This window comes from Podarcis gaigeae (genome assembly GCF_964106915.1).
Source record: "Podarcis gaigeae genome assembly, chromosome: 5".
NCBI classification, from domain to species: domain Eukaryota; kingdom Metazoa; phylum Chordata; class Lepidosauria; order Squamata; family Lacertidae; genus Podarcis; species Podarcis gaigeae.
The window spans coordinates 81565270-81581362 of NC_139681.1; the positions used below are offsets into that span (position 1 = coordinate 81565270).

At 38.4% G+C, this 16093-nt stretch overlaps 1 protein-coding gene across 4 annotated transcripts in view; it reads right to left on the reverse strand.

The window, feature by feature from the left end:
- Positions 1-3818: 3818 nt before the first annotated feature.
- Positions 3819-16093, reverse strand: part of IFT80 (intraflagellar transport 80) — a 67665-nt gene continuing 55390 nt past the window's right edge. For all 4 annotated transcript variants that reach the window (XM_083739419.1, XM_083739421.1, XM_083739420.1 and 1 more), the window contains 8 exons: positions 15647-15711; positions 13326-13461; positions 12309-12456; positions 10967-11138; positions 8861-8950; positions 8583-8755; positions 7266-7389; positions 3819-5199 (listed from right to left, as the gene is read on the reverse strand). In XM_083739419.1, coding sequence (XP_083595545.1) covers positions 5086-5199; positions 7266-7389; positions 8583-8755; positions 8861-8950; positions 10967-11138; positions 12309-12456; positions 13326-13461; positions 15647-15711 — 1022 coding nt within the window. In that variant the 3' untranslated portion in view covers positions 3819-5085. The remainder of the gene's footprint in view (positions 5200-7265; positions 7390-8582; positions 8756-8860; positions 8951-10966; positions 11139-12308; positions 12457-13325; positions 13462-15646; positions 15712-16093) is intronic.

Sequence of the window (16093 nt, forward strand, 5' to 3'; positions counted from 1 at the left end):
TTCCAATAGTCCAGCCACAGGTTCTCCACCTCTGCCATGTGCTATGTTAGCCATTCAGAGCTACAAATGCACACTAATAGGTCTTCAGCTTCTCAATTTTTCAGTTATGCAGGGGAAATAGGACCACCAAACCATCAGGTTGTTGTTGTCTAACCAGTTAAATGGAGTTTGAGCAAATCAGGATACAGATGTAACTATGCTTTTAATTAAACATCTGGATAGAGCCACTGTGCCAACAGGGTATGATCCAACTAAGTCATACTCAGAGGATATACTCTGAAATTAATGGACATTGCTAACTTTGCTATCCATGCAGAACTTTAATCACAGGCAAGTGTATGTCAGGCTGCGAGATTCTCCTTGTCTGAAACCATGGAGAGCTTCTGCCAGTTATTGTAGACGGCACTGAGCTAGAAAGACCAGTGATCTGATTCAGTTCAAGGCAGCTTGCTACATTCATATGCTATGTTCACTGGGTCTACTCCGAGTATAGCCTAGTTGGATCTTACCCTGTGGAGTTCTTACACAGCACATAATAAATTTGCAGCCCAATCCTATGCATGTTTACTCAGAAGTTTCACAGGGTTTAAATACTTAGTGTACATAGGACTACCGCCCTAATCACTGGTACCACATGGTGTGATGCCCACTGCCATCGGAGGGGGGCTTTAAATGTACCAAGACAAATTTATCCAGTGGCTTGAGCCATGGTAGCTAAAAGGGGAGCCTGTATATCCAGAAGCATTATATATAGAGTGGCTGGGGAAGCCCAGTCAGATGGGCGGGGTATAAATAATAAAATATTATGATTATTATGATTATTTGGCTACCAGATGCAGTGAATGAACAACAGGGAATGATTTTCAGCTTCATGCCCTACTTAGGAGCTTCTCGGAAGCATGTGGCTGGTTACTCTCGGAGTGCAGGACTGGATGTGCCTTTGGTGTGACCCAGCAGGGCACTCCTTGTGTTCTTCCCCTTGGAGCATTTGAAGATGAAGATCCAAGTGCTTTTTATTTGCCCACAAAATCCTCACAGGAGAGAAAGGGAGGTGCATTGTTCCAGCTTATCTCAAACTTTGATGAAAATGGTACATTTCTCATTTATATTTAATACAAGCCCAAATTACTCCAGTTCTGCAAATTATATTATGGGAATCATTTAACATTTCTGTGAGGGAAGCCAAAGCAAATATGCCAGGATCCTATTACTTTTCAGATTTGTCTTATGCTTTGAAAAAGCATTTTAACTTGGCATGAGGCCCATTTGAAACCGGGCCTGGAGTGTTTTAGTACTTTAAAAACCTTACTGGGGTGTGTAATAGCTTGGCATATCCTTGAGGCTCTTGTCAGTGGGACGTACATTTTTGGTTCAGATTTTGCTTCTTCTGGATTTATAAAAAATGCAAGCAGTGCAATTTTATTGCTTATCACAGAATTGCTTCTCTCTATCAGTTACGAGCATGCTACAGTTACTTTTTTCCAGGAGTATCACAGAATAAAAATAACAGAAGAAATTAAAGAAAAGTTGTATTGCAAAGTTATGCATTTCCGCTGTGGCTAAAAAGTATGCCATAGCAGCAACTACTAGCTAGTGCAACCAGAGCATTTATAAATGTATTAAGTGCACAAGTACAAGCCCTGTGTGTCCAAAACCTGGGGACGTGTGTCCATTGGGAGACATTCATTCCCTCATGGAATGTTTCTTAAATGTGTTGGAATGTTAACTAGGGGTTCTGTCATCAACTCAACATACCGAACTTGAGCTCTATAATAACTAATTGGATAAAATAAAATATGAAGTTAAAACAGCATTTGGGAGGGTCTGTTTTGAGAAATTCACTCTTGCTCACATCATTTGCTAGCACAGCTACAGTGAGAATTCGCATGATGCCAGTGCAGATATAACACTACTGAATGATTAGACATGGCCATCAACTGGTTTGCTCAAATTGTGCCACTTCTTTTTTGGAGTGCAGATGTCTCTTGCTGAGATTAATCACAGACAATTTTTATATTGGCATTTATGTTAACCATCGTTGGAGGTTGTCAGGGTTCCTGTTTGATTCAGTATCTGAAACAACGGTTTAAAGCAGGTTGCTGATGCTGGAAGCAGGAACTGTTAATACCCCTAACTGTAGTTAACATCAGTGCTGACATGGTTAGGGCCTGCTCAATGGATTTGCACTCCAAAACAGGGTTGCCGTCTCCCTCCCAAAATTGTGAGAGACCGCCGCTGCAATGTGGATGTGTGACATCACACATACACACACACAGGCCTGTTGTGGTGGCCAGTGGTGGCGGCTCCTCTTCCTCCTCCTTTCCGCAGCCAGCGAGGCACCCTTTTCTGCAGGGAGGGGGTCGGACGCAGAGCTGAAGCTCAGGCCACACTGCAAAGGAAAAATTGGTCACCTGAAATCATACCCACTAGGTGGCCCTAGCCATCTGGTAAAATGGCCCACTGGGGGTGGGGGACCTCAAGATCTGGCAGAAAATGTTCCCCACTATTTTCAAACCTGCAGTTTCCAATCTAAATGATTCTGTATTTCAATTACTAACTTATTAAGTGGACAGATATCAAGCTTCTGTGAATTTTAAGTAAAGGTATACAAATGTCTAAGAAAATGCCAGGGATTAATTTTGCTCTCCCCCCGCGCACTTACTGTATATTAAAGTCTACAGCTTAGAAAATGATGGACTCTAATAAATTGTAAGTCTAATAAACCATTATAACTGCCTGATCCATAATAAATCAATATTTTCAGTAACCTCTTTCACTATAGGTTGCTCTTTCATCATTGACAAAGACAGATTTTCCTGAAAGTCATTGGGAAGATAAACCAGTTAAGCTAAGGTTGCCAGGAATGCAAAAAAAGCAAAAAAAAAAAAAAAGCACCCTAGTACTTTTTTTCCACATTGCTAGAACTCTCTGTTTCAAATAAACCCATAAAACATTTTCAATAGATGATGCAAATGACATCATTTCTGATTATTGCCATCTATCCTGGCAAAAACATTAGATTTATTTTCATTGTTTCGTTGACCTGACCACGTAAAGGTGACTTCTCTGCAATTAAGAGGGGTAGATATTGTTGCTCAGTGAATAAATACAGCAACTTCCATTTGAAATAACGTTCAGAAATGACACATGTTCCAGACCAAAAGGCATTGTATTGCATAAACACCCTTCGTTCTGACAATGCTTCAAGATTAGGGTTCATTTGTCTCAACAGTCACCTTAAAACCCCATAGCCCTCTGGGAATCATGTGTGTATAGCTCCCTCCTCAGCAACAGAAACCCTGGCCTGAAGAGGGCTTTCTTGTTAATATGTTTTAAATGAATTTTAAAGTTTTATAAATGAATGTGAAATTTACATTTCCTCTCTCTTCAGCTTCATATTTGTATTATGTTTATATAGTTGTTATGGATAATATTGTTTACAATGGATGATAATGGCTTCTATGTAATATAATTTATTAGAGCTCAATTGAGTCCAATTAAGCCACAATGACAAACAAGACAAAGACTTGTGCTTCAAAAATCCTCACTTCTGCTCTGAGATTCAAGGTAAAACTCTCACATTTCATTGAAGGGCTCCATGATCCGACTTTGGACATTATGGTAAAAATGTGAGTCCCTTGCCATTTGGCTGTCCATGCTTCTTATGTACGTTTGACACGGCACGAAGTGATATGTAAGGCTGCTTTCCTGGCTAACAGGAACAAAGCCTGTGGTGGATTTGTAATATTTCAAAGTATTGCAAATGCTTAAGGAGAGAATGGTTTCATTTAGCAAGTTCATTAACAAACCGAAACACGTAATAATTTATGCATTTATTATGAAAGGCACAGCATTTCCATTAACACCAGTTACAAAAGGATTCCAAGTAATGATTTACTGTACAAAAAATATTTTACTACTGATATAACCATAAAATATTGTGTTTTGCCTATTAAACAATCAGGACATTAGTGCTGTATTCTTGAAATCATTGGCAATGGGGATACTTTGGACAAGTAATGACGCTACACCAATAAAGTGGTTTGAGGTTTTTCTAAATCCCCAGTGCACTGGTGAAATACCATATATAAATAAGGAACATGGGACAGCTTACCATCACAAAATGCTTTTAAAGGATGGGGATATCTGAACCTTTTCAAAATAGAAAGGCCTTATCACCTAGCATTAACTATTTCTAGAAAAAATAAGTGTCATTTTAAACCAATACGTTTTACAACATATGCACAGTGTTAGATGGATTACTTGCTATGTTGAACTTGGGAGAAAATTAGTTTTTAAAAAGTATCTCCAGTTTGGTGTTTGTATATGCTGGTATTCATTGTACCGAGTTTATGTTTTGTATACTTCAGTGTCAACAGAAGTTAGTTCAATTAAGGACTACCCATTACATCAACCATCTTGTATGCCACTGTCTATATCAACAAAATTTGTTTCATGCTAGCAGGGTTCATTATGCTGCTTCTGCTAAAGTTAACACGGCAATCTCAAAATCATTTACAAAAGAAAAACAAATCAGGAACTTTATTAAATTCCTTAGAAATATTCATTATCCAGCAGTTTCAGGACTTCAGTCTGTGCTCATGGTATAATGCTTCCTTAGTTTTCAGGCAGATTATACTTCTGACCCATAAACTTGTATACAAAAAGAGCTTCCTTAGGCATAAATATGTTTAGGTAAGCGGTCTGCTTTGAAAATAAATTCCATGCTTGTCTATTCTAATCTTAATAGTTGACCATTTATTTATGTGATAGTTTCCACTGCCTCAGCTCTGCTACCAAGACCAACAATTTTCTTTTGAGAAACCAAGTCAGAGAACCTGATTCTGGTAACATATGCCATGCTCACTCCAAACTTTTCATATTACCATAACCAGAATAGGATTGTCGTTCGTAGCATAAGATGACATACATACAAATTCATTTGCATTAACAATAAAGCAATAGCTATAGAAAGTCCAGGATATGGGAGTCAGGCTCTACTGTCCATCCCAAAATACCAAGGCTTACCAGTATGCTGAAGTAGCAGAGTGATAAAACCACTACTTAATATAATCAGCATGCCACTTAGCGCTGTATGGTTACGCTTGCTCTGACTGCTGGTGTAGCTGCAGCTCGTTCTCTCTCTTTAGCAATTTCCAATTCTATTTTGGCTTTGATTTTATCCCAGTTGACTTCAAGCTGCAGAAGCCAGGGGGCGAGGGGGAGAGAAAGTATCCATTAATCATAATTATAGTAGATGCATATAAATTAACCTGACAAGTCTTTACTTTATATGTTACATCTGCTACAGATTTCTTCATAACTTTCTGCTTGTTGGCCTTTTGTGGCTGGGCAGCTTTCTGCAATGTGTTAGCAAGATTAAGAAACTAAATCTTGGTCCTATGGCAGCGATCCAGACAAGCCCATGTGGGTGCAGCAAATGCTTCTGCATGCAAATGGATTGCCAATTTTTCCTTCTGTTGGCAGCCCCTTGCAGCTCATGGGTTGTCACTCTGGAAAGTCCTCTGACTTTAGAGGCAAACTTGATTGCAGGGTGGGGTTTGCTGCTGCTGGAGGGGAACTGAAAAGGCCCTTGTGTGTGCAAAAGTTGTACTTCAGATCCTCACCCAAAATATTAAAATACATCATCCAAACATCTAGAGGCATTGTTCATCTCACTTATTACTTTAACCTTTTCATGATTTTTATATCTCTTTTAATGGCACTATGATATACATAAAGTGGGCTCTTACGGATCTGGCATTGCTTGTTTTCTCTAAACCTGTTGATTGGCTGCTGAATGTGTGACCTGACCACTTAAAAGTACTGTTTGAGGTGATGTGGGTGTATATAAAAGCCCTAGCTAAGGTTTTGTATCTGTAATGGCACATTCATAAAGGCAAATCAACACTTAATGTTGCAGCTGCGAAATGAACATGTATGTGTACTGTAATCCTACATTTAAGAAATGGAATTTGTGCATATTTTAGAACCTTTAGAAAACAATGACTCCTAAATATTTTCAAGGAAAGTGTGTGTGTGTGTGTGTGTGTGTGTGTGTGCAAGAGAATGATATCCATCTTTTGCCATATTCACTGCAGTTTGTACCACAGCTTCACAGCAAATACAAAAAAACCTGTTAATTTTATTAGAATTAATAAATGTCTAGGATCTAAAGAAGTAAGAAATATGTTCTCTAGACCCAAAGAGTTATGCTTGTTTTTATCAAACATGACCCCATGTCACATAGAAACAGATTTTGAAATTGATGGGAGTTTCAAAAGCAGCTTGTGATCTGTTAAAGAACTCAGCTGTTAAAATTAAAAAGGCAACTGGCCCCTTGCAGAAGCCCCTTGCATTAGCTGTTTGGATTTCAGCCTGTATTCCCCCTTATTGTATATTATGTCTCCACTTCCATCAAAGATGGCACAAATAACAGTGGTGACTTAAGAGCCAAATGAGGCCTCCCTTTACCACAACTATTTTATGTTGTTTCAGAAGGCTGCTACTGAGATCTGTTATAGTACAATCAAAACTTGCCAAATATTGCTGGCCAAGTTAAGTCCCACATGCTGCTTTGCTAAATCTCTATCCTTCTCTTACACAGGAGGAGCGTGAAGGCTATGATGCAGATTGCCAAAAGCTGCATATGATTTTCAGATAATATTTATTATACCTTACTAAAAGCTATGCTAAGCAAAACAGCACTGGGGCTTTTGCTGTAGTAGCCCCACAGGATGTCAACCCAAGAATAGGCTATGACCGCATCTGTTACTGAACCAGCTTGCACTGGTGAAACCTCAAAATTGAAAGCTTCAGAAACAGAAACCGCCCCCCAACCTTAATGTTTCTAAGGGAGAGGTAAAGGGACTCCTGACCATTAGGTCCAGTCGCGGACGACTCTGGGGTTGTGGTGCTCATCTCGCTTTATTGGCTGAGGGAGCCAGCGTAAAGCTTCCGGGTCATGTGGTCAGCATGACTAAGTTCCACCTATATTACTCAGCTGTGTAATATTTACACAGCGTGACTGTCAAAATTGTCATGGGACACCCCCTGACATACTTTGGGCCCAGCTCTGTAGACATTAAAAATTAAGCCACAAAATGCAGACCCTGAAATCTAAAGATAATAAACAGTTAGTTTTATCGGCTACTGTAAAAGCACAAAGTATTACAAATCTCATATTAGACTATAGTTTCAAATTGTTTCACAGCTATAATGCTGACTTTCTGACAATGTATAGCACAGCTTCCACAAATACTTGCCCCTTCTGCATACTGCAAAAACCTCTGATTTGTTTCTTTTTTACCAAAGTCATCCAAGAACTTTTGTCGGTAAGCCAGAACCGTGTCAACGTGTGTCTTGTGTTTCACTGCAAGTTCTAGTGCCCTAGAAGAAAACAATAATGAGCTCATCAGGCTGAACTCAGAAACTGGCCTAATTACAAATGCTTTGGTTTTTATAAAAAATACATGCTGTACAGTGACTACACTGGTGGAAAGTTTTCTTGACATAAAGCAAGAAGAAACCTAGCATTAGTGCTGGCAATGATGTCTAGGCACTAGACGAATTTTATGAAGTATGTTATGAGAAGCAGTCATATTTCTATTGTCCTTACAGTGCTATTAAGAAACTGAAACGTATCTTCCCCATATAATATACTTTGCTCAAAGAGTTTGTAATGTTTTTAAAGCAACATTGCTGCTTTCAAGAGTAAACAATGATTCATATAACTATTGGAGAGACTCTAAACACAAATAATGCCACTCTGTGGTCCCTGTATTGCTGGAGTTAAAAATCTGTAACTCCAGGGATTGCCACAAGAGACTTTTGGGGTTTATCAACAGGAGAAGCCCCTGGCTCACCTAAAATAGGCTTCAGGGATCCCAGCTACTATACTTAAGGAAAATCATAAATATTATACGCAAGTAAGGAGCAAAAAGATTCAGTTTGGTCTTTCATAGAATCATAGAACTTTAGATTTGGAAGGGACCCCGAGGATCATCTAGTCCAACCCCTGCAACGCTGGAATCTCACCTAAACAATCCATGACTAGAAATATCTCAACTAAAGCATGTTTAAAGTAGAATGGAAGAGCAAGCAAACAAGTTCTATATTGGTGATTCAATTCTACAGTTAAAAAGAACGACCACCAGCAAAAACAGGTTCTCTTAAATATTATGGGAGATTGCTCTATCAGTGCTTGCCTGATGGAACAATCTTCCCACACATGATGATTTTGGGGGGGTCTCCTGCCCCCCAACCAATTTGGGGGCAAATAGGGTGAGGGGAGGAAGAAAGCCCCATTGTGCTAGTACACATATTCATGCAGGCTTCAGCTAGTGGGAACTGTTAGCTGAATCCGGTCCTTCTTTTACATTCATAAGAAAATATATTGCCTTCAGGGCAGAATAATGGGATTAAATATTCTTTTTTCTCCCAAATATTTAGTGTTCATAACAATTTTAGTTAAATGTCAGGGAACAATGACTAATAAAATAATGGAATTGACTTACAAGTGTCTCACAATAGCATTAGTTGAATCTGTAAGGCACATGCTACATCCATAAGAAACATATTACCTTTCCCAGTTGTAAAGGTTAATGTTGACTTGAATAGCTTGATAAATAAGGCCAGCTTGAAGAAGTATTGTTTCAGCATCCTGTACATTTCCACTGAAAAGCAGGATATGAGCCAATCTTGATTCCTTTGATGGAAGATCTTTAATAGAACTGATATACTGAACTTTGTCGATCTGTTTTTTTATTTTAAAAAATGCAACAGTTATAATAAAATTAGCGCATTTAAAGTTACGTTGCAAAAAACTAAGAAGCCAAATTATTAAGGCGAATCTACTTACTTCACCTATTGATGCATAGGCTACTTCTGCTGTATTCATATCTTTACTGGCTACTGCCATAGCAGCTAAACATGCCCACAATGTTTGATCCTTAAGGTGAAAGAGAAGAAGTTTAAGACAATCATTTGTTTTCAGCCAAAGAAAAATGAGCAGAAGTTAAAGTCTATATCAAGCTGTTAAAGTGTCACTGTGGTTTCCCATCACCCTACCCCACATTTATTCATTTCTACTATTAGATGTCAATGAAATAAACAAGTATCTGACTTTCAGAAGACATCTGAAGGCAGCCCTGTTTAGGGAAGTTTTTAATGTTTGAAGTGTTATTCTGTTTTTAGTGTTCTGTTGGAAGCCGCCCAGAGTGGCTGGGGAAACCCAGCCAGATAGGCGGGGTACAAATAATAAAATTTATGATTAGTAGTAGTATTAAATATGGGCTGCAAACAGATTTGCCAATAGATATTCTTTCTCCATGAAGAGGGGGTACTCTACAATTAAATTTTGTATTTGAAGAAGAACCTTTGTTCACTACTGACACTGAAATGTAAGCAGAAGCCAGAGATAACAGAAAAGAACCAAAATGATGGACAATAAAAAAGTATGTCAGATTCTGCTTTTAAACTATGCTATAAGAGACAACTGATATATTTATTTTATCATGATAATTTCAAGTGCATTCGAATAAATCTGAAAGTTACAAATTCCATACATATTATAGCAAAATTACTTGATGAAACTTTATTCTTAATTATAGTAAATATATTCCGTTCTAGGTATAACTGTTTGTAACCATATTGTTAAAGCTACCAGATATGAATGATACAGTGGTACCTCGGGTTACAGACGCTTCAGGTTACAGACTCCGCTAACCCAGGAATATTACCTTGGGTTAAGAACTTTGCTTCAGGATGAGAACAGAAATCGTGCAGCAGCGGCGCGGTGGCAGCAGTGGGAGGCCCCATTAGCTAAAGTGGTGCTTCAGGTTAAGAACAGTTTCAGGTTAAGAACAGACCTCTGGAATGAATTAAGTTCTTAACCCGAGGTAACACTGTATTTCTATTTGCATGCTCTTAAGAGGGGCAAATGCATTATATAAAAATTAGTATAGAAACCAAAGCTATCTGATAGTGCAATCCTAACCAAGTCTACTCAGAAGTAACTACTACCGGATTCAATGAGGCATTTCCCCAGGTAAATGGGATTAGGGTTTTTGTAAATGACTGCATAACCCTGCCATGTAAACAAATAGAAGTGAGTTAGCAACTTATGTATCTGCTTGCCTTGCTGCCCTTTGCTCCTATCCCCACCTGCGGCAAGGGTATCTGTTGCCAGGAGAGACAGCCACCATAGCAGTGAACTATACTAACGAGCCTGTTCTTGTTTCAGAAGACAGAAAAGCGTCAGAACACAGTGTTGCATGTTCCCTTTTCTCTTCTGCCCTTAAAAGGCTACTAACCCTTACGCGTAGAAAACCCTTATGTGCAAAAAACATAGAATGTAAACACTGTAATGGTGGCTGCCAATGCCTACATTTAAACAGCCTGGATAGGCACATATGACAGCACTCTGGAAGCAGGTGTGAGCCAAAAGGCAGCCAGTCAGAAGGAAGGATGAGCAGTTTGCTACTCAGCTCAGGCAAATGACTAGCTGCATCAATGAGAATCAACTGCATTTTAAAAAGCATTTTAAGAATTTTGGGGGGAATTCAATCCTACAAACCTGCATGCTCTATTTCAACTTTTTTGGCAGATAAAATGCCACAGTTATAATTTATGATAATTTGAATTAAAAAGAGAGTTAAGAACATGTCTGCAACTTCACAATAAAGAAAAGAAATATGGCTTTACCAGAATGTAAATAATTTTAGAATTCTCACTGGCTCTGAAGCAGAGCGGTGTGGAACTATTTAGTGCATCATAAGCTAGTTTTTAAAAACTAGGGGAGTTTCAAAAACACTTTATGATGGGACATAGAGAGAACTCTTTGCATGGCTGAGGGCAGACCCAAAAACCTGACAAAGTTCATATTTCAAAGTCCATTTTTCAAAAGTTGAAGTAGTAATGGGTATAAAAAACTACAAAAAACTCTGCTGCAGAATTTTATATTTACCTTAACAAAGCGACATAATCTGACAGCATCTTCCCATTTTGAATTGTTGACATATTCATGGAGTATGGCTGGATAAGGTGAAATACTGATGTGAATAAGTGAGCCATCGGCTCTCCTGACCGTTACTTGACTTCCAGCAAAACTCACAATCTGGGGATTTTTACTAAATTCGCTGTTGAGATGAAATATATCATAAAATTATTTGAATGTTGAATAGTTTTGTCTAAAGCAGGGATTTCAAAGTTTCTGGGCTAGTGGGCACATCTGAAATTTTGAGAAGCTGATGTGGGTCACAAAATGGCTGACACGAAGGTGTGGAATAACACAAAATGGCTGCCACATCTAAAAAAACCAAGACTACAAAGTAGTGTAAGCAAGCCTTCAGCATCAATTGCTCCCATCAATGGTGGAAAGGCACTTACATCAACCACTTAGAGAGAAGCTCTTTGCACCCCTCCATAATGAAAAGGTCTATGGGTGTGCAATCCTGCCATCCAATTAAATGCAGGCATGTTTAAGGGTCTGTGCTCAGTGTAGGGGAGACTGAGGAAGCACTCATAATAGTATTCTCTTAGTATTCATTGCCTATCAATGGAAATATGGCAATATTCTTCACGTCTATATACCCCAATTTCTCTTCTGGGCATTGTGACATCACATTATTTTTATTTTTTGTATCAGTGACACCTCATAAAATAATTTATCTAGGCGATATACAGAAAACAGAGTAAAATAACAAGTTAAAAGAAAAACACATTAAAATGAATTAAACACTGAATTCAAACAGCATCAAAGCAAAATGTCAACCATAGAAAACAAGATATTTAACTCAGCCAAAGAGGTAAACACAGCTCATAGGAGCTAAAAATCAATCATCAAGTGGCAATAACTACGGTTAAATAAATACAAAATGATGTTTAAAAAGCACGAGCGAATTAACAGTACATTAATGTCAGTGCCAGATGAGCCTCTCTAGGGAGAGTGCTCAATAGCTGGGGGCCCCCAATCAATGGCAGTGTGCCACCATTAACTATACAGGGGAGCTTATAGATTAGCACATAGCAGCTAGGTCTATTTACCACCCTAAAAATGAAAGTAAATAACCAGAACAGAGAGATGCTTCAGGTGGAGAGATGGAAACTGATAATTTGAAACTGCAAACTTAGTAGCTCAAATTTAGCCCCTGATCCAAATTAAACAATGGCAACTCACATTTGTTTTCGCCTGTAATTGCACCCATGTTTTTCACACTGCGGAATCTTACTCCCAATGGTCCTAATGGAAAGTATTTTATTGATGGGGGTACTATTAATTAAACACTAGACATTAAAGTATATAATACCTTGCATCCCTTTCATAAAGGGTTTTTGGTAAGAGATCTTTGTCTACGTATACCACATTGGGATAGTACCAGACTGTGAAACGTGTATCTTGAAGTCCACAGAGTATGTTGCATGTGTCATTCCACGCCAAAGTATGCACCATTGTTCCTTAATAGAAAGTAAGCAGAATCAAGTATCTGCTCAAGCACATGACACTACAGTATAAACATCAGTATCTTCAACTCTTCTCTGCCAGTAAATATGACTCTTAACTACAGTTTTGTCTTCTGTGTAAAATAATGTTTATGTTTTACTTCCCATAAATTAGAATTTGTACCCTGAAAGATTAAAGCAGAACAAACAAGCACAAGTCTGCGAGAATTCATGGATAGTTTTTTAAACCCCTTTTCTTGGTGTTCCTTGTGTGTGCTCTGAAACTTCCTCTCACTGTAGAATAGCAGACATGAGTGTCTTGTTTTTCCCCTTGCAGCACACAGGGTTATGGCTCAGTCATCCTACTGGAGTTTTATGCCTCAGTGTCTGCAATATGCCCTCTCCAACATCAGCTAGGCTTCCCCCACCCCTCAAAAAGGAAGTGAGCATGTGTTGGTCTACTTAGGTGCAGAACCTGTATGTATGACTGCACCGACAACACAAAGAAGTACTGAGCATATAATTTTTAATATCGCAAATTACTGTTGATTGCTTCATGTACAGTATTTACTGGACACCGTAAAATTATGTGCAGATATTAGAAACTGAAAATACCATTGGCATGACTTAATCCACGGTTGCAAGCCAATTATGGGAATTAACTCCTGGAATATTGTCCACCCACCCCTAAGGGATGCTTCTATTTAGAAATATAATTTCCAGAAATTTTGATTCCATGGGAAAGAACCATTTGGGTGGGGTGGGGTGGAGGGCTTCAGGAAAATGGAGGGCTTTCAAGAAAAAAGATAATAATTTTTATTTTGTCAGTAGTGATGGGCTAGAAAGAAGGGGATAAAAATCTGTTGCATAAAGTTAATTCTTACCTATTTTGATAACCTTCTGTTCTTTACCAAATCTCTTCACTGATGTTATATAAAGGTCTCTATTTTTGTCAATAAAAGCAATCTTCCTTTCATTTGTATGTCCTTTTTGGTCTAAGGCAATTTCCATGATTTCTGTCTATATTATAAATCAGTAATATTTCATGGAGTTAGGAATTAAATGCTTTATTTAAAAAACAAACAATAATGAATTATAGGAATAAACATTTTGCACATTGATATTGTACACTGAAGGACAGTGAGTTGGTCCAAGAAGAAAACAGGAACCTGGGTGTTCCACTTTCAGATCCTGCTCTTTTATCTACTATACCACACAAGCTTACACTATGCAAAGTCAAAGGTATAACTTATACCAGGTCTTGAATCCTCTTGTAATAAATAGGTTGAATAATTTTTTAATCAGAATAGTGTGAAGTCTAAAAGTGGGCAACATTACATTAATATCTTAAGTCACAGACCCCTTTCCTTTAGAGCCATGTTTGGGCTGGGACACATCAGTAGTCCATGGGTCACTTTCAGGTGATCCCCTTAAATTGCCTGCTCCAGTCCCTAGCCATGCCAAAGCATTTTGGTTGGACCAACCCCAGAACTAACAACTGTGAGAAAAATTGGCCAGGAGACAGAGTGGGGGGGGGGAGTCTCCCTCATTTGAGGGGAAAGGGCCAAAGGAAGTGTTGAAGGAGACTGAGAGATTAAAAAATAGTACGGTATTTTTTATTGTTAGATTCAGGTAGGTAGCAGTGTTGGTCTGACACAGTCAAAATAAAAAATAAAAATATGTCTAGTAGCACCTTAGAGACTAACTAAGTTTGTTCCGGGTATAAGCTTTTGTGTGCATTTCGTGGTATCTGAAGAGGTCAGCGGTTCGAATCCCCGTGATGGGGTGAGCTCCCATTGCTCGGTCCCAGCTCCTGCCAACATAGCAGTTCAAAAGCACGTCAAAGTGCAAGTAGATAAATAGGTACTGCTCCAATGGGAAGGTAAATGGCGTTTCCGTGCACTGCTCTGATTTCGCCAGAGGCGGCTTAGTCATGCTGGCCACATGACCCGGAAAACCTGTCTGCGGACAAACGTCGGCTCCCTCGGCCAGTAAAGCGAGATGAGCGCTGCAACCCCAGAGTCGTTCGCAACTGAACTTAACTGTCAGGGGTCCTTTACCTTTTTTAAGGTGCTACTGGACATTTATTTATTTATTTATTTATTATTATTGTTATTATTATGAACAACAACAACAAAGAAACAGGGAATACAAGAGGAAAACTGTTCTAGGAAGAAGAAGTTAAGTGAATGTAAAATAACCGGGAAGTAGGGATGAAAGAAATGAGCAGCTGAGGGTAGTGCTAAGGTAGAGGTTGAATATGAAAGGAGAATGAAGCAAGAAATTGAAGGAGACAGGTCAAGAAGCATGTGGGAATGGGAATAAGAAAATGTAGGAAAAAGACATTTGCTATTTAGTGCAGGGGCCATGAACCGAGTGCCCATGAAGACCTTCACTGGCACCCCTGAGGCCCAGACTTTGAGCTTTCACTTATTTAAAAAAGTAAGTTTCTAGCTCTCCAATAAAGAAAGTTATGAACAAAATGTGTATGGCCTATTAAATATGGGGGTGTGGAGGGGAATGTTATTATGATTATTTTATCATTGTGCTGTCTATTATTGTGTTCTGTATGATGTTTTGTTATTATGCTCTGTGAATTATGTTCTTAATGTTGTACACCAACCTCAGATCTTTGGATACAGGGTGGTATATAAACAACAAAACAACAATAAATGTTCATTTATAATTCATTCAATTATAATTCAATTCTACAAATGAATTATCTTACTCTGACCTGTATCTTATTGCTTTAAAAAACAAAGCCAAGCAGTTATTTAAAAAAAAAAACAAATATATCAAACATCTGGCCAAACTGGCAAAATACTTTTTCTGACTTTTAAAACTGAAACCTGTATTTCATTAATTAGATGTGCGTAACTTCTAAACTCCCATTAGCTAACTTCTGAAACAGCTATTTTAATCTCAATGATCACTGAATTAAGATTTCTCTCAGTTTCAATCAACACTGGCTGATTTCTAACTGATAACATGCTGGGATACTTGGAACTCGAAACTGGGAACATAGCCAAGCTACAAAGCAGAAAGTTATTCATGCAACCTCTCTTTCAACAATCTGAGCTCACCGAGGTTTTCAGCAACATTACACCTGCCTCTCCAACCTAAATTACAGAGGATGATTTCCAGTGTTGGTCTGATAATGACTATTGATATTACCCCAAATATTAAATTATACTATGTACATTACCTTATGAGTAAGGGGCTTCCCATCTCCTAAGGGCTTTCCAGATAAAGGTTCAAAGAGGTAAATAACTTGAGGGGGGAGAGAGAGAGAGATTATCAATAAATAATTTGACTGTTATACTCTATTTATTTTTAAGTGTTTTTGTAACTTAAGGGTAGAAGGATGGCATGGGAACATTGGTATACTTTATTCTTCATTTACTATAGTTCAAATTTTGTGCCGTGCATCTATTAGCTGGTCCTTTGTTTTCGTCTACAACCTTTACTTGATTTACCTTTTCCATAACCTTGATAACATAAGACTGAAAAAATTCATGGTAGAGCTGGGGTGTGTGTGAACCAAGGTTTCACATGTCTAGATGTAACACACTGCCAAGGCCACTCTGAATCCCACTTCTCATGATTTCTGACCATTTTAACAATATAACCACAAAGCAAAGAATAGCTGCTT